General features: G+C 43.2%; 1 protein-coding gene across 9 annotated transcripts in view; it reads right to left on the bottom strand.

Annotated features, from left to right (window-relative positions):
• ADAMTSL1 (ADAMTS like 1) overlaps positions 1–25772 on the bottom strand; it is an 885520-nt gene that overhangs the window by 54689 nt on the left and 805059 nt on the right. For 8 of the 9 annotated variants that reach the window (XM_040481343.1, XM_040481344.1, XM_040481341.1 and 5 more), the window contains 2 exons: positions 20231–20410; positions 16168–16302 (listed from right to left, as the gene is read on the bottom strand). In XM_040481343.1, the coding sequence (XP_040337277.1) occupies positions 16168–16302; positions 20231–20410 (315 nt within the window). Of the gene's footprint in view, positions 1–13456; positions 13570–16167; positions 16303–20230; positions 20411–25772 lie in introns of all 9 variants that reach the window. The other variant, XM_040481342.1, reaches the window with a different exon arrangement.

Below are 25772 nucleotides of genomic sequence, written 5' to 3'. Positions count from 1 at the left end.
CATAAAAACGTTCTTGACAGAATGATGTTTTTGGAATGAAACCTGTCTTTCTACGTACCTTTCAGAGATAAAGTAGTAAAGGTGAATGATGAAAGAGAGTTTAGACTTTTAAACAGATACAGACATCTTACTAGGTTATGTTTCTAGCATAAGAGTACAATTATTATTGTCATCATTTCTTCCCTTTGGACTGAATCTACTTTCTAAGATTTGCTCTGACAGGCTGTAGTGGATAGGGAACAGCAAGTGGTCAACAAAATTCTTTTCAGCTGAGTAGGTTTTCAGAGATGGTGCAAATCCTCTTCTATATTTAGGAATGCTACGTGTGCTCCTAGCATGGGGATATCCTGGCAAAATTTCTCTCTCAGACGACCCATGAGAACACAAACAAAACCAGAACCCAACTATACCAGTGTGTAACCTCATTAGGATTTTAAGGGAGCTGAGATGTGATTCTGACTCACTGCCTTGCTCTCCTTTCTACCAGCAAATGGAGGATGTTTTCCTGTGTATCCATAGTTGTTTGTCCAAGGTGTTTATCCAAGTTGTTTGTCCTGTGTATCCATAGAATGGGAGACCTAGAGCATAAGCTGAGTGATGATCAAGATGTGGAATTCTTTTTTTTTGAGAGAGGGAGAGAGAAACAGAGGAAGAGTGTGAGTGGGGGAGGGGCAGAGAGAGAGGGAAAGAGAGAATCCCAAGCAGGCTCCATGCTGTCAGTGTGAAGCTTGACGTGGGGCTTGATCCCAAAAACTGTGAGATCAGGACCTGAGCCAAAATCAAGAGTCAGGCACTCAAATGACTGAGCCACCCAGGGCCCCAAGATGTGGAATTCTTGGCATAGAGTGGAGGTGTATGAAATATTTGTGGAATTGTGCTAGGTTTCCAGCCCAGATTTTATTCATTTATTCTTGAATAGTTAATACATATACTTCGAAATACTTCATATGATTCAAAATTTAAAGGGTAACTAAATGGAATGTTGAAATTCTCCCTCTCATTTCCCCCTCATCTTTCCCCAGCTACATGGTTCCTCTCCTCACAGGGCACCAGTGTTCCCAGTTTCTTATGTATCTAGAAAGTACTTTTTTGACATAAAAGAGGACATTAAAACTGATGCTCTCAAGAAAACTACCTTCCTCTTTTTTGTTTTCCTTTCAAGAGCAAAGAACAATTGAATGGGCTGCTTTTTTTTGTTTAAAGCTCTAAGAGCCTTAAAGTCAAAGGAAGCCCTCAAATTTTAGTGTTAAGGCCAATATCCATGGGTAACAAGAAGTTAAGGAGTATGTGTGTGTGTTGGGAATGACTTCTTATTCATGAGAGAAAAAGGTACTACAAAGCAGAAGCCGGGTGATAATTCTGCTTCACAAAAGAAACTGAAGCTAATTCTGGTAAGAGGTTAAACAAACTTGATTTCCCTAATTTTTTCCAAACTCTGCTTTTCCAAACTTTTCCTGAACACAGCAGGCATAACACACAAAAAGATAAAAGATTGCAACCTCCTACAAGTGGCAACAGGTGACTGATACGAGACAAGATCCTGGCTGAGTTTTGATTCCATTCCATTCCATTCTGTCTCAAAAAACAACAAGTGAGTCCAGGCATCTGTATTCCATGGGCCAAGCCCATAGATGTAGAATAGGACTGTGTCTTCTGCTTTATACTACTCCCTGTCTCTCATGAGGGATGCCTAACTCACACCTGTGTCCCTTTCTTGGCCTGTCTAATCCCGTAAGTCCTGGTGCTGCTCAGGTCCCACTTTTCCATGAAGTCAGCTCGGGTGCTTTGAGTCCTCTATATTTTATCAGCAACAGTCTCCCAAGGGTTAAAAAAACAACAATGCAATCTATGTTCCAGTACGTAGCAAAGAGAAACAGGTAAGGAAACTGCTCTCGGCTGGAAGCTAGGGTCTTCTCAAATAGTCCAGAATCCCTGAGATTCTGCCTTCTCTTTGGGGTTCTAGAAATCCCACCTTTACCTCCATCCTTACCTCTAGCCTCAGGATGAGGGCTCATAGAGTACTTTAGAGTTTACAAAAATTTTTTACATATTTAATTTCATTTGACTCTCAAATTGGTCCTCAGAGATGGGTTATCAACCCATTTTACTCATGAGAAAGGAAGGCCCATAAAGGTTATGTGACTTAACCATTGTTCAAGTCCTATTCCAAAGTTCACACCCTTTTCATCCTTTTGCTTCAGTAGTGGGCAAAAGCCCTTCCCTTTTTCTTGCTTAATTTATCTGAGATAGGCTGAAATTGTCTGAGGGAACCTGACCAAAAAGTATGTTAAATTAGTAAATATATAAATTAGCTAGTAAATAAAGGGAAAATGAACAGCATAAAATGGGTAAGTTAGTGGAAAGGTAGGTCATCTCTGCCTTCAGGACTTGGCCCCTAAGGGCATTCTCCCCCACTCCCCCACCTTTTCCAGCTTTATTGAGATATAATTGACATATAAAATTGTTTAAGTTGTACAACACGTGTTGATTTGACACCCTTGTTTATTGCAAAATGATTACCACCATAGCTAACCCCTCCATCACCTAATTACCATTTCTGTTTTGTGGAAGACCGGTTAAGATTTCCTCTCTTAGCAACTTTCAGGTATATAATACAGTATCCCCAGGGCATTCTTAAGTTTCTTGGTTCTCCCACTTCAAGAAGAGGAGGGCTGGGGCAAGAGCATGTACTGCCAAGATACTAACGACTAGCATTAGCTGAGCATTTACTGTGTGCCAAAGCACCATTGTAAGCACTTTATACGTATTACCTCATTTACTCCTTTCAAAAGCCCTGGAGGTATATGCAGTTATTACCTCCATTTTACAGTCAAAGGCAGAGAGAACTTCCAGAACTTGCTCAGGGTCATACAGCTGTTACCATGCAGCCGAGCCAGGCATTCTGACCAAGTCTGCACTCCTAACCACAGTGATGTGCAAACTCCAATGTGCACGTGAAGGGCCCCAACACAGAGCATGGGACTGAGGTGGATAGATGGGAATAGAACTTTCAAAAGAGAACTGAAACCTTGGTCTTTTATTCCAAATTCACAGAGCAACCATTTAGTGCTTTTTATTCTTTCTCCTTGTCAACTTCTACTGCTTTCTTATCATTCCTTCTGTGTTGATATGTTCTAACTAGATAAGAAGTTTCTGGATGTCAGGGGGCCTACATTGTGCTTGTCTGTTCCAACCTAGCATCTGGCATACAATGAACCCTGAATGATTTTTAGCCAGTGATGTACGCTCAAAATGGCAACAAACTCTGATCCTATAAAGAAGAACTTGTGCCAGACCACAGTGAAGAAGAGAACGGACTTCTTGGTTCATAGATTCAAAGGGAAGCAAAGGATAGAGGCAAGAAATTAACATAAGTTAGTATCCACTTTGTACCAAGATTAAACTGGGCAGGTTGCATGTGATATGATTTCACTTAACCTTTATCATAATTAATTCTGCAAGATGGGCATTATTGCTATGTTCTGAATGTTAGTGTCCCCCCTCCCTAATTCATGTGCTGAAATACTAATGCTCAGTGTGATGGTATTAGGACAGAGGACCTTCGGGAGTGTATAAATCATAAGGGTGGCAGTCTCATGGAAAGGTCAGTGTTCTTATGAAAGAGACTATGGAGATCCATCCCTAGCCCCTTCCACTTTGTGAGAACACACCAGGAAGGTGCTGGCTATGAACCAGGAAGAGGGTTTTCACCAGAATATGACCATGCAGGCACCATGATTCTTGCCTTCCTGTTTCCAGAACTGAGAAGTAAATTTCTGCCATTCTGTAGCATTTGTTATAGTAGCCTGAATGGACTAAGACAATTATTTATAACTGAGGATTTGGCAACAGGTCTTCTAACTGAGGCACTACCCCTGTGCTCTTCACTGTACAAGGTAGGATGGGAACCAAGGCAGGGGGTCTTAGGTTCATGATCCTGTCTTCCCTTCTACCATCTGCCTCTGGGCACGATGTAAAACTGCCTCTACACCACATAGATGCAGGAAGGCATGGAACCAGAGTCAGTATTTTCAAAAGCCAGTTCGGGGTTGAGGAAGGATTTATTAGGTAAAGTGGAGAGTTCCTCATTTTCCCACTGATGGACTTTCAATACCAGTCTATTTCTGGGACATCCGACTCATTCACGTCATTCCTGTTAAACATGGCGGGGAGGGCAGATGGGTCTGCGAACTGTGTCCTTGTGCCAGGAAAGGGCAGGGGCAAGTGTAAGTTTCTCAAGGTCCCCATTTCCTGACTATTGGAGTCTTAAAATAAGCTCGTGCCTGGATGCTTGCTGTGGCTTGGAACAGTGGCCAGGCAGGGAGATTTACTGCCTCGCTTTCTGTGTCCAACTATTTTAAGTGTCACTTATGCTCTGGTGTCTTTTTAAATTTATGGATGTTCACTCCAATCTAAAGAACCACAGTGCTCCTTCCTGTGGCTTCCTCATAAATGCCCTCTGAAATACTGATTCAGTTTTATAGTATATGTGCTACAGAGCTTCCTGCAGTCCCTATGGGGTCTCTATTCTCTACTTTGGATTTTATTAAAAAGAAAAGACAAAAGTGCATAAGCATGTGCCATAACAACCACAAATGCTGACCTTTCTTCTTAATAGCAAAGCATATTCTTTTTGTGGGCAAAGCTATAGGAAATCAAAAGCATTTTCCTTGTGACATAAAACCTCAGGCTTTCCATATAAATGAGGAAACAGATGCCAACTCATGTCTCTTCAAAAAGGGTCAGGATAAATTCCTCTTCTATCCTTCTCCTCATTAAGTATGCTAGCCCTTTCCTATTTTTTTCCCTGCATCACTTTTGTTTGCCATGTCTGTAATTTCTGATGGGGCGGTCCCCCATTGTGGATTAATTTTTTTACCTAACTTTTGGCCATCAGAACTTGCTGTTCCCATAACTATCTTTAGAGAGGAAACAGTGATGATCTTAGTTTTCCAAACAATCATATGAAAAGTGGTTTCCCAACAGATGTGGCCGAGGGTACTCACTGACTGTTGCTGTGTGAATTGCCTCATAATGGGGTGCAGGAAGTGCTCAATCCAGTCTGTACCAGAATAATCAGGAAGTGTACAGGGTGGGGCGAGGGTGGAAGTATGTGGGACAGATGATAAAGTTATAATTGTAATAGAAATGAGATGGAAATGACTCAAGAGGCTTTCTCAGCCAAGGCCCTGCTACCTAACCCTGTTTAAAAAAAGTTTTTTTTTTAACTTTTATTTATTTTTGAGAGATAGAGGCAGAGCATGAATGAGGGAGGAGCAGAGAGAGAGGGAGACACAGAATCCAAAGCAGGCTCTAGGCTCTGAACTGTCAGCACAGAGCCCGAAGCGGGGCTCAAACTCACATACCATGAGATCATGACCTGAGCCGAAGTCAGATGCTTAACTGAGCCACCCAGGTGCCCCTACCTACTAACATTGTTTTAAATCACCTGAGACTATTTAGACAGCCTCTTTTCTCTCCAGGACCTAGAATCTAGTGGGGAGACCTGACACAAATGAGAAATACCTTTAATAATAGAAAATGTGGAAAGCTCAGTGTCCTATCAGTGGTCTAGAGCAGGGGTTGACTATTCAGCTATGGTCTGGATCCTTGGAAATCAACTTTTATTGGACCACAGCTACACTCATTTGTTTCTTACGGTCTATGGCTGTTTACACCTCAGAGTTGAGTCCTTGCGATAGGCGTCTTATGGCTCTCAGTGCATAAAGTACTTCCTTCCTATCTGGTCCTTTACAGAAAAAGTTTGCCCAACCCTGGTCTGGAGTAGATGCCTCAGGAGGTCAGCAGGAGAGATCAGTTCAGGCTGGAGCACTGCAAGAAGGTTTCACAGAATGGCTTGAACTGTGCCTTGAAGACTTCTAGGATACAGCCAGAAATGAAGGGGCAGGGGAGGGTATTCCAGGCAAGGAAAGCTCAAAGCCATGGCAATTACTAGGGAACATTTTGATTGGAATGGAGGGATCATTTGAGATAGGAATAAGATGGAAGGATAAATGTAGAGGATAGGTCTGAATAGCAAGGAGGCTTGAATACCAGTTTAAAATTTTCTAAATGATAAAGCCTCCCATTTTCCCATATCAGTCTCTACATAAGTAGAAAGGGATGCAGAAGTGACTTTTAAAGTCCATTCAAGCTCTGAGAATCAGTTTTCAAAAGGACTGATGTCTACCCCCACCCCCAGAAATTCTGTATTAATTGGTCTCAGGTAGGACATTTTTTGGGTTTTAAATGTTTATTAGTTTTTGAGATAGAGTGCACGTGTGCAGGGGTGGGGGCAAAGAGAAGGGAGACAGAGGATCCTGAAGCAGGCTCTGCAATGACAGCAGAAAGCCCAACCGGGGCCTCAAACTCATGAGCCATGAGATCATGATCTGAACCGAAGTCGGATGCTTAACTGGCTGAGCCACCCAGGTGCCCCTAGGACATTTTTTTTTTTTAACTTCTCAGTGACTCTCGTGCAACTGGGAACCTCGTCCTTGATGAAAGAAATGGCCAGGCACGTGCCTGTAGAAGCCCAGCTCAGAGCCAGGTAGATGTAGCAGGTGCCCAACACATGTGAGTCAAATTAAGCAGCAATATTGGCTTGTACCAGAGCCAGCCTGATAAACCTCTGTTTTACTAGAGTCAGCTATATAACATTCAGCTGGCTGCATGGTTTCCAATAAAAGAAATCACTTCTGCCTGCCCTTGCCTAATCCTGGAAAAGCCCATGATGCTCAATGCGATATTGAGTCTGTTTATAAATTTGGGCATTTATAGTTTTTTTCTCTCACTGTTATTTTAACATGACCATTTACAAGGCCTTACACAATTTGCCCTCAGCCTTGTTACGTCTCTGATCTTCTCTCTCTCACACACAACCCCGATGACTCCATTCCGGCAACACCACACTAGCCTCTTTGTTGATCCTTGAACACACTAGGCATGTCCCTGCCTCAAAGACTCCACACTGGCTTTTCCACAGCTTTCCCTCCTCTCCCCTTTCCTTCCCTTTTCTCCCCTCATCTCCCCTCTTCTTTTCTTCCAGATGTATGCAAGGCTCAATAGCTCACATTCAAGTCTTTGCTCAAAGATTACTTTCTTTGTGAGCCTTCTCCTGCCAATCTAATTTAAAATTGCATCCTTGTTCCCATATCAGCACTTTCCATCTTTCTTGCTCTATTTTTTTTCCATAGCACTTATCTAATATACTCCACTTTCCATACCTTCTAATATACTGTGTCATTTACGTCATTGTGTTTATTTTCTATTTCCCTTAGTACAATGAAAGCTATGTGAGAGAAAGGATTTTTATTTTGTTCCCTGCTACATCCCCAGTGCCTTCAATGGTGCCCCAGAACACAGAAGGAACACAGTAAGTATGTGTCTGTTGCCTCAGTGCTTGGAATGCTTTTACTCATCATTTAAGACTGAGTTTGAACAATTCTCTGAAGCCTGCTGATTTTCCTTCACCAGAGAAAGGGGTCCTCACTCCCCTGGCTTTTTTTTGCAACTCTTCAGAGATTTTCTCACACATGGCTGACTTTTCTCTCTTTCCTACTGCTTCTGAGATCCTCTAAGGCTGGGAGAGGGCACAAGGCCCAGCATCGAATGGAAACTGGACAGGTGTGTTAAGGAAATGAACCAGGATTTAATAACAGAAGCTTTGACTGTCCTTCTCTTCACACCAATGCTCTCTGCAGTCACACACCTAGGTAGCTCTCCATTTTATTCCAACATGTTGACTTGAGTGGTCTGAAATGTGTCATTATCACATAGGAGGTACATGAGCTTTACTGAGAATTGTATGGATTACTATTGCCCACCCCCACCTCCCATGTTAACCTATCTGCCATGTCCTATCAGTGTTATGTCCTACATGTCCCTGAATTAGTTCACTTCTTTCCATTCTCTCCAGCTCTCGACTCTCACCTATCATTATCTCTTACCTGGAATACTTCCTGAATGGTGGACTCCATCTAGTCTCTTCCCTAGAACCTATCCCCGTCACAGTAACCAGAACAAGCTTTTAAAAACACAAATGAGGGGCGCCTGGGTGGCTCAGTCGGTTAAGCGTCCGACTTCAGCTCAGGTCACGATCTCACAGTCCGTGAGTTCGAGCCCCGTGTCAGGCTCTGGGCTGATGATGGCCCAGAGCCTGGAGCCTGCTTCTGATTCTGTGTCTCCCTCTCTCTCTGACCCTCCCCCGTTCATGCTCTGCCTCTCTCTGTCTCAAAAATAAATAAACGTTAAAAAAAAATTAAAAAAAAATAAATAAAAACACAAATGAGATGATGTCTCTCTCCTGCTTTTAAACCATTCAGAGACTTCCCACTGCATTTAGTGCAGAGTGTGAAAGTCTTACCAGGGCTCACAGAGTGCCAGAAACTTGCTCTTGCTTCTCTCTTTAGCTTCATCTGAGGCCACTCTGCCCTTAGTTATGGCTGTGACACTTCCTCAAATACTCTAGGCTTTCTTGCTTTAGAACCTCTGCTGGTTCCTCTGCCTTGAAATGCTCTGGAACTCCTCTGACTGGAATGCTCTCTCATAACTTCCAGCCTCTCTTCCAATCCCAGGGCAAATATCCCCTCCTCAAGTGTCCCCAAAGCACCAGTTCTTACTCTTTTGATCATAGTCTTCCTACTTGAATTACTTTCCCTGCCAGACTCGAAGTGCCCCTGCTAGAATTCAGACCACATGAGGGCACATGTTAATGTGCTTCATTACTGTTTCTTCAGATCTAGATTAGTGCCTAATGCATAGGAAATGCTCAATAAATTTTTCTTGAATGAATGAGAGCTAGATTTATCTTATTTACTGTGTGTCCCTGGCCCTAGCACAGTGGCTGGCACATAATAGGCACTCAATAAATATTTTATTCAAGGAGCAAATTGATCTATCTTTGAGATAGTCCCTTCTTAGGCCCTTTACCAAGGCTTTCAACTTCAAACATTAATATTTACTCAACTGTTTTCTGAAACATCCTCCTACCTTCAGGGGTTTGTATGAGAACAATATAAACTCCACCTTAGGCTCCAGACCTGGGTCCCGTATATTCCAGCTACAGCTCCCTCGTTGACGTGGTAGGATTTGTAGGAACTGCATCTATACCAGCCAGGCTGTGCAATTCTGGGCACTTCAAATGAACAGAGAAGAAAATGGGCAGGCCACCTGTCTCAGGTGGCCAGAAGGAAAACACCACTGCCCGGCTGTGGTGTGTGGCCCTTGGCCTCCCTGTCTGGCTTCTCCAGGGATGGAAGGGCTCTGAGAGGTGGGGCTGTTACCATGCAGGGCCCTGGGGAGCATGCTGACGCTGCTGAGATGCTACTGTGTGTGTTGGCTGTGACCCTTGAGCCCTGGCTGGGGAGAATGGCCAGGCACAATGATTTCTTTCCTGGAAAAACTTTACTTTGCAAACCCAGGTTGGAATGCCTAAATCGCTCTTCTCTTGGTAAATCACAAGGTATGAGAAAAGGCTGTGCTGTTTGGCTCTGTGGGACTAGCCTAACATGAGTTTCCAGTAGAGAGGTCAGGAGGACTGTCTCTGACTTGGGCACCGCATATGGCATATGTCTTCTAGGCCATATGGTTTCTGTCACAAGCATTTGACTCGGCCATTATGGTATGAAAGAAGCCATAGACAATACAAAGGTAAATAAATGGGTGTGGCTGTGTGCCAATAAAACTTTATAAAAATAAGTAGTGACCTAGATTCGGCCCAGGGACTATAGTTTGCCAAGCCTGTAAAACATTATCTCTTAAAAGTGCTTATGTAGGGGTGCCTGGGTGGCGCAGTCGGTTAAGCGTCCGATTTCAGCCAGGTCACGATCTCGCGGTCCGTGAGTTCGAGCCCCGCGTCAGGCTCTGGGCTGATGGCTCGGAGCCTGGAGCCTGTTTCCGATTCTGTGTCTCCCTCTCTCTCTCTGCCCCTCCCCCGCTCATGCTCTGTCTCTCTCTGTCCCAAAAATAAATAAACGTTAAAAAAAAAAATTTAAAAAAAAAAAGTGCTTATGTAATACTTCTAGAATGTGATTGCAAAATTTGGGTATCAGCTTAGTCTAGGCAAATATTTAAAACATACACATAATATATATGTGTGTGTGTATACATCTACAGGCACTTATATATATATATATATACATATATATATATATACACACACACACACACACACATATCTTGCACATATGTGTATGCCTCTTTCCAAGCAAAATGGAGTAAAAGAATGAATTTACTTTCCTGCTTAAAATATTAAAAAATGAACAAAATGTATAAAGCAGTGGTTTTCAGGATATTAGGCAATGAATGTCATTGATCCCTGAGAAATAGGAAATAAAACAAGGTGAGCCCTATGTTTCCCCAGCTTAGTGCCTTGAGAGGGTTTCCAGGCTGCAACACAGGAAAACCCACGTGCAGCCCAGTGGACTCCTGAGTTTAGGAGAGGGAGCTGAAAGCACAGGAGATCAAGGTGGCTTGAGTTTACAGAATGGACTATCAGAGAAGAGAGAACTGGAGAGAGAGAGAGAGAGAGAGAGAGAGAGAGAGAGAGAGACAGACAGACAGACAGACGGAGAAAGAGAGAGGGAGATCGAATGAATAAATGAATTCCAGAAATCTGCAGAAGGTCCGCCTTGCGTATTCAATAGAATCCACATCAGTGCATACCTGTGAAGAACTACCAGAGGCAGGGAAAAGGGAAAGAATTAGAGGTAGCAGCTTCTGGGGCTCACACAGGGTACAGAATAGCACCTGTTCCTATCAGCCAGACTGGAAAACCTCATGATTCATAGGGTGTTGGGTAGAATGTGGTATTGATGTAAAGAGACAAATATATCACTGAAACAGAATAGGCTGGAAATATACCCACACATATAATGACAACTGATTTTCCACAAAGGTGCCAAGGCAATTGGGTGGAGAAAGAATAATCTTTTCAACAAATGGTAGTGGAACAAGTTGGGTAACCATATGCATAAGAATGAACTTCAGTATATACCTCACACCCTTGGTAAAAACAAACTCAAAAGAAATGATAGACCTAACTGTAAAACCTAAATCCATACAATATCGATATAAATCTTCTGGAAGAAAACATGGAAGAAAATCTTTGGGACCCTGAAGTAGGAAAATTTCTTAAATACAACTGCAAAAGAACCATCTATAAAATAAAAAAAAATAATAGGTGGGACTTCATCAAAATTAAAATCTTCTGCTCTTTGAAAAACACTAAAAGAATAAAAAAGACATCCACTGACTGGGACAAGATATTTGAAAATTATATATCTAATAAAAGACTTGCCTTTAAGGTATATGGAGAACTCTCAAAATTCAATAAACAAACAACCCAATTAAAAAAAAAAAAAAAGGGAAGAAAACTGAATAGACACTTCACCAAAGAAGAAATCAGGATGGCAAATAGCACAAGAAAAGATGCTCAACATTATTAGCTATTAGGGAAATACAAATTAAAACCACAACAGGAAACCACTACAGACCCAGTAGAAGGTCTCAAATTAAAGACTAACTATAGTCTGTGTTGCCTAGGATGTGGAGAAACTAGAAATGCCAGATACTGCCAGCAGGAATGTAGAGTAGTACAACTGCTTTAAAAAAGTCTGGCTGTTTCTTAAAATGTTGAACAAACACCTACTATATGATGCAGCCCTTTCACTTTTAGGTGTTTAATCAAGAAAGATGAAAGTGTGTGTCCATAGAAAGAAGGGTACGTGAATACCTACAGCATTTTCATTTGTAGCAACCAGAAATGGGAAATGACCATTCTGTTCCTCAACAAGTGGGTGATTAAACCAACTATAGTCTATGTGTACAACGGAACACTAGTTGACAAAAAGATGCACTGTTGCATGTTACAATATGGATGAATGCCAAAATAATTATCCTGGGCAAAAGAAGCCATTCTCCCTACAGTATGGGTCCTTTTATAAAACATTCTAGAAATATAATCTGATCTATACTGAGAGCAGATCAGTGGTTGCTGGGGGTAGATGAGGGGTGGGGCAAAGGTGTGAAGGCATGATTTTATAAAAGTAACTTTTGGGGATGATGAGTATGTTCATTATGTTGACAGCAGTGATGGTTTCATGGATTTATCTGTGTATCAAAACATCAAATTTTAGACTTAAAATGTGTTGTATTTATTTATACCAATGCCAATTATCTCTCATTAAGGCTGTTAAAAACTTTTATGTCAAATATATGTCAAACATATATAAATATGTATTGTGTCTTACAAATCATTAAAGTAAGATAGGTTTCTACCAATCAATGAAAAAGGACCTGAACAGGCAACTCATAAATGAATGCAAACGATTAATAAACATTAAAACCAAGAATTTTTAAACATCGTAAATAAAAATTTTAAATGGCATAATTTTCATATTGTATTTTATACTATTGTGTATTTACCAATTTAAATGGTAAATGTAAAAACTCTTGGTCATATATACTGTTCATGATATTTTAGGGAAGTGAGAATTCTCACATTGTGCTGTGCACATATAAATAGATAACGCTTTTTTGGAGGGCAATTTGAAAAGAGCAAAAACTAAAATATACAAAACTTTTGACATAATAATTCCACTTCTAGAAATTTATGCCAAGAGGTGTACACAAACATTTTAAGAATAAGAATATTCACCACATCTATGTTTTTATATTGGCAAAAGATTGCAAGGAATCTAAAAGTTCAACGTTAGAGTTGGTTGAATGTATGATACCTCCTACCAAAACAGCCCTCAAAATTAAAACTATAGAAGCATAGAGACATGGAAAGATAATTGCTATATACCAGTTAGTGAAAAAAGTTGCAAGCAGCATATAGAGTATGAGTTCATTGTAGACAAAAGGTATGTATGATGTGTATATTAATGGCTGGAAAAAGATATTTGTACTCATTTTATCTGGGCTAGGCAATTATAGACAATTTTTAGTTTTTTATTTTTGCTTCTATTTTTAATTGTTCTACAATGAAAATATATTGCTCTAAGGGAAACTCCAATAAAAGTTATTTTTTTTTTGCAAAATACAAATGCTAATGCCCTATAAATGATACTGTGAGAAATATTAATTTTGAGTCTTAGCAACCAAAAAAATTTTTAACAGAAGGCTGCCAAAAGGTGTAGATGCTGCAGGGAGGCCTGAGATGCTGCTGCTCTAAAATTGGAGCCCCAGGACCTAGACCTGGACCACTAAAAGGGGTGGCATGGGCCTTGCCCTCCATACACAGCAGTTGGCACAGTTCAGGCCTCCCAGCACAAAGGACAGCTGTAAAATAAGGGCAAAGAAAATCAGCACCCGTCTTGCCTAGGACAATGAATCTGTTTAGGTTGGGTCCACTCTGCATGGCTGAGCCTCCACTGGGCATTTTCTAAGTCTGTGTCATACAACAAAGGGTGTGAGAGCAACAGAGACTCACTGGTCCCAAGTCTTCACTTACAGTTATGGAAAGTGAGTCCCACATAGGCCCATGCACATGTTGCTCAATCAACATTCCTTCTTGAAAGTTCCAGCAGTGGCTTGAAGTGAGGTCAATGCCAGAGTGTCTGTCAACTAAAATAGTCATTATTGGAATAGCCCACCCACTGGGAATCTCAACACTTGAGTCTTAACCAAGAAGAGTTAGCTCTGATCTATGGCTCTGAAAAACCTCACATCTCCCTTTTTTCCTTCTGCCATGAAAACATGAGAATCAAGGTCCATGAGTTATTGTCCGTATGCCACAGAATCATGAAGTTCTCTGAATCTGATGCAGACAACCGGTCTGATAGATGGTAGAAATACACATACAGGAATGTCACCGTTTACTGGATACAACGGGGTTGACAAATGACTTTCATCCTATATATCAACTGCCACCATGCTTGGTGGGAATGTTAAAATGAATTCCAAGGCAGCACCTGGGCTGATGAAAAAGAATGTCATGTTTGATTGGAAATGTGTAGGTTGTGGCAGGGGCAGTTAACAGTATCTTTGCCACATATTTCCATCCCGGTCTAGAACATCTGTTACTCTCAAAATAGGATTTCTTCCTTGAATTGCTCCCACTATTGGTTACTCTTACAGAATATCAGATTAAGTCTGTCAAATATTACTTTTACTATATCATTTTCCTACTTAAAGCCCTCTAAAGATCTGTCCCCATTTCCCACACAGTAAATCTATTTCCTTAGTCTAATAACAGTCTTTGACACTGTTTGCCATTCAGAGTTCTCAGCAGCGCTACACAGAATTGCCTCCCTGACCTATTTTTGTACCCAGAACACACACTCTGGTCTCAAAGGGCCACCAAGAGGAGCCAGGGATGGGAACTAGTCTAAATAAGAGCAATTCGACCAACAGATCTAGGCCCTGGTATGTTTCAAGTGACCTACTTTTCAGAGTCTTGATACCTGACGTCATTTCTTACTTCATCTCCACAATTCCATGTAGATCCCTCTTACTTCTATAGTGCTGGCACGACATCAACATTCGCTGCTAGAGTCCGTGTTGCCCAAGAAGTTACACTCAGGGCCTTTATGGTTACTGACTCACTGTCTCATTCAAATGGAGCAGTCTGGATGTGAACTAGGGTGTTAAGGTGTCTCTTAACTGTTAGATTTAAATACCAGTCTAAGGTAACAAAGCACTATAGACTAGCAAGGGAATGCAGCCGCATAAAGCACAATAAGTTCTTATTGCTAATGGCAACAACGAGACAAAATATTATTCCAGAATAAGGGAGAAAGAAAGTAAAACTATCATGGAAAAATATGAGCAGGTTAATTTTTCCAGCATGCTGACTGGCACCTGAGTGTCCCAAGGTTGTTGAAACTTGAAAATAAACAATTGCTGTGCACTCTGCTAGTGACTGGGCTATGATTAATAGTTATGACAATTTCGTATAGTGATGAGTCTAAAATAAAAAAAGTTTACTATGCTCACATTAATTTAGAATAAATTTACCATTTATAAGCCAACAAAAAAGCAATTTGAAACTTCTATGAATTCTGATCAACACGATGTAGAAAAGCTCAATGCCACGCTTGTGTAACTTACAGGAAACAGGGCTACTTGTCATTGCCTCTGTGTCTTATTCTTAAGGTAAGATCAGAAATAAAAAAAATTGTAAGCTTTTGCCACGTGGTCATATGCTATGAGCATTCTTTGTTAATTTTAGATGATAATAAGAACCGAAGGTAATCTTCCTGTGTTGTCATCCTAGAGATATCAGTCCCTGTGGCCATGTTGATAAGCAATCACCAATATGATTAGGAACCTTTTGGCTTCCTGTTCCTTGCTTATCGGTGGGGATGAGAATAGAGAAACTTTCAACTTTGAGCCAAAGTCCCCATTATCATAGTCCCCATTATCAACATTTGGGGCCACAAAAGAATTAGCATGAGGATGTCCCCCATTGTGTAGACCTGTTTTTTTTCCCCAGGCCTTTGATGGAAGATACTTCTTCTTTTCCACCGTGACCATCTCCAGAGGTCATGACTGGAGTGTAGAGGTTCCTGTGGCATCTCCATGTTTCTGGTGTGAAGGGCCCAGGGCAGGATGACTTTGCAATACTTCTCTGTTACCAGAGGGCACCAGCCGTATGGGCAATAACTTGGTGAAGGTTCCCAATGACAGGTGTCAGGGAAGTTGTACTTGGTAAAGTTTTTTAAACACTTGCTTTGGAGGAGCCCATCTGGGTTGGTTTTGGGCCCTACCTACAGACAGCTGGCCTAAACAGAATTGTCTAGCTTTTTCTTCTTGAAAGCTGATTATAGCTCTAGTTTAGTTGTGAGAGGGTCATGGGGGCATACTGAGGCATGGTTGGCAAGGGGAGAGGGGGGTGGAGGAGCTATTTTTACTGCTTTGCTATTTACTGTTGAGTGAGTCAATCTGATTGAGAGGATCTGGACTGTGGCATCAGCCCAAGAGGATTCAGAAAGGAGCCATGTTGGAATCTAGACAAGCTAGAGTCCAGACTAAGATCTGCACTCACCTCACATGGAAAGTCAGCCAAGTTTCCACTGGTGAGTCTGGATTCTGTAGGCAATTTAGTGATTTCCTGTTGGCTACCCCCTACTGCTGCCTCCCTCCCACCTGCAAGCAGTCACCCATCCATAAATCCTGTCCAGCCCTGGATTCCTGCCCAACGTTCCAGAGAATTGGACTCACCAAGGAGAGCAGAATTCCCAGGATCCAGGACCAGCTGTGCTCCCAGAGGAGATGTCAGCACTGAAGGAAGGTTCGGTCCAGTGGCTGAAAGCAAGGCCCTGATGTCTTCCAACTGTGTGGGGACTTGGGGGGGATCTGTGGGAAGGCAGATGGGGAGTCAGACAGGTTAAAGCGTGAAGGCTGTGTTCAGGGGAGAAGGAGAGGTGGGCATGCACCTATGTGTATCCACGTGTGAGGTGAGCATTACTGATTGCCTCCAGTGCCTATCAAGGTGAGTCTGAACTTCAAGCTTAATATTTGATGCCCAAAACAATAAGGTCAGTAATAAGAATCAGGTATGTTGATTTTTAGGAGTTCCTACTGTCTACCACTTTATACCACAGTACCACTGGCTTCCTATAAATGTGTAGGCAAATTAAACAAAATTATAAAAACACTTTTAAAAAGCCAACACTTCTTCAGCATTTATTATATGCCAAGTCCTGTGTTAAATAGTTTTCGTTTCTTTTTTCATTCAACTCTTACGACATCCTTTAGAGCACTTTGTTACTGTCCCCACATATACAGACACATCACCACAGGAATTCCTTATTTAAAAGAAGCCTGTGGGTGACTATTCCCATGAAGAAAAAGGTTTATGAAGTTGACAAAGTTAATCTTCTTTGTGGTCTGGATTTTTATGCCCAGGTAAGGACCAGATAAGCAGAACAGGGATGATTTGTGCTTCAAAATCTTACAAGGGCTGAAGTCATCAGTGGTCACAGTTAACCAGAGACCAAAGTGATAAAAATGGGAAATATAGGGGCCTGCCTGTCACTTCCACTGGACAACTAAAAAGATGAGCACCTACTGAGTCTTGTGGTGAGATGACCCGAGATTCTCCAGGCAAAGCAGCAGAATCCTGTCTCCCCACTCCTTACATCTCCCAGGGCGGACCCCACCTTTGTCTCTAGAGCACCTGTTGGAATCTAAAGAGAAGCAGGAGTATTGCTCTCGCAAGTGATGGTCATTTCATCGGTGTTCAGTGAGGACCTATCACGTGCCTGTCATTTTTCAGATTCTTCTAAGAGTGGCAAGTAAGTCACAGTGGCTCGGGAGTCTGCTTCAGAAATAAGCCTGTCTACTCTGCCTTGACTACAAAAGACCGTCACACGTAGAAAACAATGATGAGCTTGAGATTTTATTAAAAAAAAAATATATAAAATAGTTTAAAAATGATAAAGTCTTCGTACATATTGCATATAACTTAAAATACTATTTATATAGTATAGGGTGAAAACATCATGTTTGGGCTCAGGAGCCCTCTGTCATTCACTACCTTGGGCAAGTGACTTAATCCCTCTGAGCCCTACTTTCCTTGTCTATAAAATGATGAGGAATCTCATCATTTCCCAGGCCTAGTTTGAAATACTATGATTTTAGGAACTGATGGTGGCAGTTTACTCTAACCTAGACTCTCCTTTTCTCATCCTTTTTAATGCTCTCTTGAGAATACTGAAATTGAATACTGAGTATTCCTTCCAGAATATTAACTCAAGAAACCTTTGCTTATTTACTAAAAGCCAAAAAGGGAGGTTACATCCCATCTTCAAAACCATCAGATCTTCCTGGGCCAAGTGTCAGCCCCTCCTAATGCCCTTACAGCTTTTATCTAATTTTTCTTCCTTGGTGCATGTCCATTCGATCTTTCTAGGGAAACTATAAATTCTCCAAGGGCAGAGGTCACCTCTTAAATTTATCCTATAGCTTGAGATGGAATTTAGAGGCCACATGTAATGAATGTTCATTCAATGGCTATAGGAATAAATGAATGAAAGTCTCATTACACTTCAAGTCTCCACACTACAGGTTAATCACAGGTATTGGCATGAAACCTCAGTTTTTAATATTTTTAAGTGTTTATTTTTGAGAGAGAGAGAGAGAGAGAGAGAGCAGAGGAGGGGCAGAGAGAGAAGGAGACACAGAATTGGAAGCAGGCTCCAGGCTCTGAGCTGTCAGCACAGAGCCCAATGTGAGGCTCGAACTCCCGAAATGCGAGATCATGACCTGAGCCCAAGTTGGAAGTTTAACTGATTGAGCCACCCAGGTACCCCTGAAACCTCAGTTTTATACATGAAGTCCCTTGTTTAAAAATTTTTGGCCGATTAAAATAATAAAAAAAGAGACATTATTTCTATGCTCATAAAGTACTTACAAAACTAAAAATACTTCGATTCATAAACCGAGGCTTCTGATCAAGAAAAGCCCTAAACTTAAGAGTCTAAATAGTGATTTTGTTCCCCGCCACGTTTGATTAAAACGGGAAGATGTTACGCTCGTCCAGCAACATGTTCGCAGCCACGCTGTTTTATGGTTGTGATGCTGCCAGAGCTGGCTCAAGGAACAAGCACACTTCACTGGCAGACCCACAGTAGCAGCTACACGTCCTAGGCTTTCATCCCTGTCAGCACAGGCGACAAGCAAGGCTTGTTAGGGAGGAAAAACCCACAGTGAAGCACCGTAGCTCAGCGTGGGGCAGGAGTCCCTGGGCCCGGGGCTCCAGCCTCGCACGCAGCTCAGCCGGATGAAACCCAATGCAGAACAAATGACACCCTTCACGGAGCTGATCTTCTGGGGCTTTCTAAGATGACTGGAGGTTTATGTAGCCACTGGTGAGATGAAAACCCACCTGGGCCTCTCTGAAATCTGAGTGGGCAGGGGCTCGAGCCCCGAAGCTTTGGTGTAGCATCAACTGGTGGTATGGAAATGCAAGTATAAAGTTTAATTATTTTTCCCCAAAGGAAGTCTATAATGTATGTGTATGTATGTATGGGGTGTGACTATTCATATTTCCCACAGTTTTCTCTTTCTTCTTAGAAGGGTAGCTTTCTCTTGAGGAAACTAGCATATTTGCTAGTTTTAAATTTGCTTGTTTTAAAAATAAAAAGTGCTCTCATATTTGCTTGCTTTTTTAAAAAAAAGGTAAGACAAAAATAAGCTTTTTTACTGCATCCCTCTAAGGTCCAGACCCGATGGGGAAGATAAGCCTAGGGTCCCCTGTCCAGGGGATAAAGGGGTTATTGCTTGCAACATGGCTGAGGCCAGCACTGGGCAACAGGGAATGTGGGACGATGTCCCAGTGGTTGTTATTTTTAAATACCCATGTCATGCCAAGAACTGTGTTAGACTTTTTAGCCAGGGGCTCTTCTGTTTTGGGGGGTGCTACAGTCTGAATGTTTGTGTCCCCTCAAATTCATATGTGAAATCCTAACTCCCCAAGGTGATGGTATTAGGTGATGGGGCCTTTGGGAGGGGTGGGGTATGGCCCTCATGATTGGAATTGGTGTCCTTATAAGCGAGACCCCAGAGAGCTGGCTTGTCCCTTCTGCCATGGGAGAACACAGCAAGAAGCCAGCAGTTTGCAACCCAGAAAGGGGCTTCACCAGGACCTGACAGTCTTGGCATCCTGATCCCGGACTTCCAGCCTCTAGAAGTATGAGAAATAAATTTCCGTTGTTTATCAGCCACCCAGTTTGCAGGATTTTGTTTTAGCAGGTGGAAGGGGCTAAGACTGGGGCAGGGTGGGGGGAGCGGTGGTGGGGTACCTGTGTGGACTTTATGTGGGCTGGACTAGGAACCTTCCGAAATTATACGAAAAATGTTGCATGTATGAATTCTTCTGGAGGGGCTAATCTAGCGCTTCCCTTTGATTCTCAAAGAAGTCCTGACCACGGAAGAAATTAAAAATAACTTGCTTTGCTTCTGTAGCTCCAGCTGACAACCCCCTCCTCCTATGCAGGCAATCTTCATTGTACAGGTCTCCGTGTCAAGGCCAGCATTTAAAGCTTAGTAAGGCTAAGTGAGCCAGCCAAGGTCACACAGTGAGTAAGTGCCAGGGTTCAAACTGATGTCTGCCTGGCCCCCAAGTCTGTGTTCTTTCTACTGGAAGGCCCAAAGGTGGAGAGAAGGGAAGGGACATTGCTTTTAAGTACTTAATTGGATCAGGGGAAAAGGGGGGTGGAGGGTGGGTCAGACAGTCACCCCCATGGGGTCCAGCAGGGGCAGCCAACCTCGTGGTGTTTACCTAGGATCAGCAGCTGTGTGTTCTCCGTCAGCTCTCCGTGCACATTGGCTGCCCTGCAGGAGTAGAGGCCCTGATCTGAAGAGGACACGTCTGTGAGCAGCAAGGAGCCCTCGTGCAGATGGTGAGGGGAACCCAGTTTGCTTTGATTCCTGAACCAAGTGACTTCAGCTTCGGGCACACCTAGGAAGAAAAAAAACAATAAACTCTATCAGCTAAACACATTCAGGTGACCCCGGAGGCAGTTGTGGCGGGCCTTCCCAGGGGCTACTCTGCAGGAAGCAGCTGCCTGGGCGTCTTCTACCGTCCTTTGGCCAAACTAAATAATGCCTCTGACCTCTCCGTGGTCTCAAGATCTCTTGCCTTTTAAAACTCACACTGATGAGGCAGGAAGAGAGAGAGGCCAGTTAACAGAACAGGAAGCGGGTAGCTGGTAAAGGACGCTTGCCAGGGTGGAAGGAAAGTACCCAAATTCTTTGCAGAAAGCATCGATAAACCTAAGAACCAGAACTATACTTCGGTGAAAAGGAACGGTTGACAACTACATGAAACAAACATTAACAGTGAGTAAGCGAAGCTAGACCCAAAAGAGTACACACTGTATGATTTCATCTCTGGAAGTGAAAAACTAAAACTGATAACATCAATCTAAGTTGTTAGCCATCAGGGTGATGGTTCCTCAGAGAGGAAGGGATGAATGGGGAGGGGCTGGAAGTAGGGCCTGGTGGCTGGTAATTCTCTGTGTCTTGACCTGAGGGCTGGTTCTGTGGGCTTGGTACCTTTATGATAGGTACCCTTTTCTGTATAGGTTATTACACTTCAATAAAAAGTTAAAAGCTGCAAAATATTAGTATGTTCATGGACTAGACAAACGAAAGTGCCAGACCCTTACCAGAATTGACACCACACGTAGAAAACATGCCTCTATTTTTTGGAGCCTATGTTTTTTCTTTTTAAAAAAATTCTTGGCTTAGTTATTTTGAGAGGGAGAATCCCAAGGAGGCTCTGAGCTGTCAGCCCAGAGCCCAACGTGAGGCTCGATCTCACAAACCTTGAGACCATGACCTGAGCCAAAAGAGTCAGATGCTTAACATACTGAGCCACCCAGGTGCCCCAAGCGTATGTATTTTCTTAGAACAAGAAAACATGGAACTATGGTCACTAGCACCACAGAGGAAGAGACAAAAGGGAGTGACAAAAAGAAAGTGCTCTCTCTTCAATCCAAGTTTCTTGTCTGTGAGAGAGAGTTGGGGAGTGTGTTTAGGAGTTAGGATAGGGTACCTGCCTTTAGAAGTTGGGCTCTGTCCTCCTCTAGGGGTGTCATTGATTGGACATTTGTGTTTCCCCGCATATTCAAATGTTGGAGTCCTAACCACCTCCAATGTAATGGTATTTGGAGGTGGGGGCCTTTGGAAGTAATTAGGTTAAGATGAGGTCATGAGGGTAGAGTCATCACGATGGGATTAGTGCCCTTATAAGGAGAGACCAGAGATCTAGCCCTCTTTCTCCATCATGTCTGGACACAGTAAGATCCCTAACTGCAATCCCGGAAAAGATCTCTCAGCAGGAGCTGGATGGGCTGGCACTTGATCTTAGACTTCTCAGTCTTCGGCACTGTGAGAAATAAATTTTGGACGCTTAAACCACCTAGTCTATGGATATTTTGAAAAAGCAGCCTGAGTAGGCTAAGACAAGCAGATGGGCTTTATTCTTTAGGAAGCTTCCCTATGGTTGACATGCTGGTAAGCAAGCCCCGGTTCAGGACGGGCTTTCTGAGATAGTCTGCTTAGAAGGCTCCATAGGAGGCTGGGCTCTGAGTGAGGCAGGAGACAGAAAAATCTGTGGCATCAATTCACAGGGCTTTGGGGGGCAGAAAGCTCCATTTCTTGCACCACTTAGCCTGTTGGCGCAGCTCAAAAAATTTACTCAGAAATCTGGGGCATGTATCCAGCCTATGTTTATAATGTCAAATCCTGGTCAATGGGGGGGGGGGGGTGTCAAAACCAGGAAGAGTCAAAGGGCTCAGTCCTTAGTCCTGTGCTGACCTGAGTTGGGGCTGGATTCTGCCCTTGGGGCAAGGGTAGTGTTACCCTTAATGGGCAGCCTGCTGGTGAGAATACAGACCTGTGTACCTGTCACTTGTCCTTGAACCTGATGAAGAATTTATCAGCAGTCTATTCTGTAACACCCAGATCAAGAGCCCTAATTATGGACCCCGGGGCACTTGCTGCTCCTGAGCTCCAGTAGCGGGAAGTGGGGTGGAGGTAGGAAGGAGGTCTCACACTCCCTCACTAATGATGAACTGCCTTGTGTGAATTCACTGGTATCCTGGTGACTCTGCTGCCTCAGGTGGGCCTAGAGCAGTGGCTGAAGGTCAAAATGTTTGGCCAAGATCTGTAGGGCCTCCCTCCCTATTATGAGGAACAGAGGAGTAACTTTCTGGTTTTCTCTTTTATTCAGATTACCAATAATTGAGTGAGAATCACTAAGGATCACCAAATTGGCTGGAAAGAGGAGGCAGGGCAGCTGAAAGGGAGTGAAGATTTAGATACCTCATCCTTCAGTTCACATCAGGGAGAGGCATACCTCGTGATGCCTGATGCTCAAATGCAGGAAAAAGACCAGGTCGGCATGGCCTCTGAATATTCCTGGACAAAAGATGCAGGTAAGGGGCAGAGAAGCTGATTTTTCATTGCAGCACCACTAGGGAGAGCAAGAGAATCATGATGCTTAGCCATGCCAGCTTGGACTTTGGACCCCGAGCTCAGTTTTTCCGTTGGGGGGAAAAAAAATCCACAGGATTCAAGAGAAGGCCTCTGAAAGGTAAGCTGAAGAAAACATTCCCTGCCATTTCTCTCCTGAAAGCACAAGGATAAACGAGGCCCTACAAATCATTTTCTGCGAGTATTTCCCTCGCTATGAATTGCTCACACAGCATGTATGCTGGAATGTTCTTGCGAGGACTGCTGTGGGCAGCAAGCACACAATCCCCAATAGGAATGAAGGCTGTTCTAGAGCGAGAGAGGCCAAGTAAGAGAGCTGGACTAAGTGGGTCTTCAGTTTCACTAAGTGAAGGGGATGGGGGAGGGTGGGGGGAGAGGGGACTGAACACCCTCCCCATAGCTGTGCTGATGGGGTGGTGTGTGTGTCTCCAGTGCCAACACTCATGAAGCTCTCTCCGCAACAAGGACAAATCCCGTAGCAAGGCTCCTGCAGGGCGTCCTTCTCTGGAAGCAAGCACCTGTGATCCTCCTACAGAGGCAGAGACATGTAGGAGGAGAGCGGAAATGGGGAGGGCGAGGGAAGGTGAGAAACAAGAGGCGGAGGGAGAGAGACCTGGAGCCATTCCTTACTTCCCCAGGAAGTGGGTGCAAGCTTCTTCTATTCCTGTAACCCCATGATCTCGGGGTGTTTGCCAGAACAAGACAGGGTGCTTACCAAAAGGACTGAGTTCTTCAGGTGAGGGGAGGAGGGCTCTTGGGAGACAGAAATATTCCGGATAGCAAAGGGTGGAAAGAGGTTGTCCCCAGTCTCTGTACAACTAAAACCATAGAGGTGACAGCAGTGCCAAAAGAGGAGAAATTACGTGGGAATTGTTCTTTAATACATTTATGAGCAAATCTCTCTCAGGCTCACTCAAGTATGGACCCGCATTGGGAATTTGCTGATGGAGGAGCTGTGTCTGGTGTCACATTTTAGGGGCTTCCTGTCTGGGACTGTGGGCCTTAGGCAGAAAATGACACCAGAAAGATGCTTTAGAATCTTTTGAGTTCTTTTCATGATTGACTCTGACATCTTATAAACACAGAAGAAAGGAAGAGGGGAAAATAAGTGAGGCCTCATAGAGCTCTATTCTCCTCAAGAGATGACGACGACACTTGAGAAAACATCACCAGCCATTGTTGAAGCCAGTGTCCCTTGAAAAGGTACCAGATACACATGCTTAATTCTACTGTTCAGAATACCTGAACATGGGTAATATGCAAACGTCAGGAACTGTGCAAAACATCCTGAACGTGCTAGAGGAGAAACAAACATTTGGTGAACATTTGCTATAAGCCCAACGTTTTATAAACATAATCACATTTTTCAAAGAGATTAAGAAATCTGCCTAAAGTGATGGGAGTTTGGATCCCTGAATGATTACAAGGGGACAGAGCCCCTGTCCCTTCCTACTCCTCACCCCACGACCTACTCACCCCAATCAGTGACGTACAAATGGCAGGGTGGAGATCCAAACTCCTACATTCAATGCCACAGATCCCCGTCTGTCTTCCAACATACCCTACTGCCTCTTTAAAGAAGATCAGAATTGCTACACTATTGTCTCTGCCCTGTCAAATCCTTACTTTCTACTTTGAGAGTTAACCTTTCTGCTATAACTATGACACCCAGGTTATTGTTAGGAGGGGTTTCTAGAACCCACGTGTGCTGGCTTTGGTAGCTCCCTTTTTGTTGAGAAGCTGGTCAGGTTGCGGGAGATTTTTTTTTTTTTTTTCCCTAGGCTGTTGTGATGTGACCACACATTTTACTGAAAGAAATGTCTAAAAAATGACAGAAAATATACTCCACCACAGAGCAAAATCCAAAGCTATGTTGTTGACAAGTTACTTGGACAGGCTCCACACTCTGGACTCCCTTGGTATGATTTCTGTCTAAAACAGGGGAGGGAAAAAACTCTGCTTTTACTTTTTCTCCTCCGTGGCATATCTTATCAACAAAACAGTGCCCTGCCTGTGGCTTGAAAGGATCAATAAATGTGGTGATAATGGGTTGTAACCTGATAGGATTATAAGGCTTAGTGCCTTTAATCTTCACAGAGCTGCTAGGTAGGGTGATGCCACAATACTTTTTAAAATCCCAGACAGGATATTCTTGCTAACCACTTGTTACATTTGGAAAGCTGCTTGCTCCTTGGCAGCCTGTCAGCATCTCAAGATGGGGTGTCCATTGCAAGGTGCTCCTTGACATGATGCACTTTAGAAGCTTCTTCGATGGCTTGGTGCAAGAAAAGGAAAGGATACAGTAACTTAAATGGCAGCCTTGGCAATTATTCTAAAGAACTGCTGAAGTCTGGAAAGGAGGTTTTCAGCCTTCCACACTTCTCCACACTGACGGTGGCAGACACTGACAGCTGTTCATAAAACCTGTTTTCTTCTTTTTCCTGGGTACCCCTCTAGGCTACACTGTTCAATATCCTTTGTAGCGGTGAGTGACCACGTGGCAAAGAGGCACTGTGAGAAGTGCCAATGCGTGCTGGTTCTAGGTGTGGCCCTCAAAAGCCTTCTCAACCACCTTCCACGTTTTGTTTTTCCCCTGTTCTGGTTGACAGGTTAGAGATAACCCCTGGGGACACCTTGGAAGGCATATGTTGAAAATAACAGAGCTGCCAGCATCCCACGACCCTGAATGACTGTGTGGGGCAGCCGCTCTTTGGACTCTTAGCTAAACAATGATAAGCTTCTATTGTGTTTGACCTGTTATACATTTGGGGGTCTACTTCTTATCAGAGTCTGGACTATCCTAATGAATATCCTGCCCATCA

This window comes from Herpailurus yagouaroundi, unplaced genomic scaffold (assembly GCF_014898765.1).
Source record: "Herpailurus yagouaroundi ecotype Mexico unplaced genomic scaffold, PumYag 160, whole genome shotgun sequence".
NCBI classification, from domain to species: Eukaryota; Metazoa; Chordata; class Mammalia; order Carnivora; family Felidae; genus Herpailurus; species Herpailurus yagouaroundi.
Note: the sequence above shows the minus strand (reverse complement) of the source record. Positions and strands in the feature narration are given on the sequence as shown.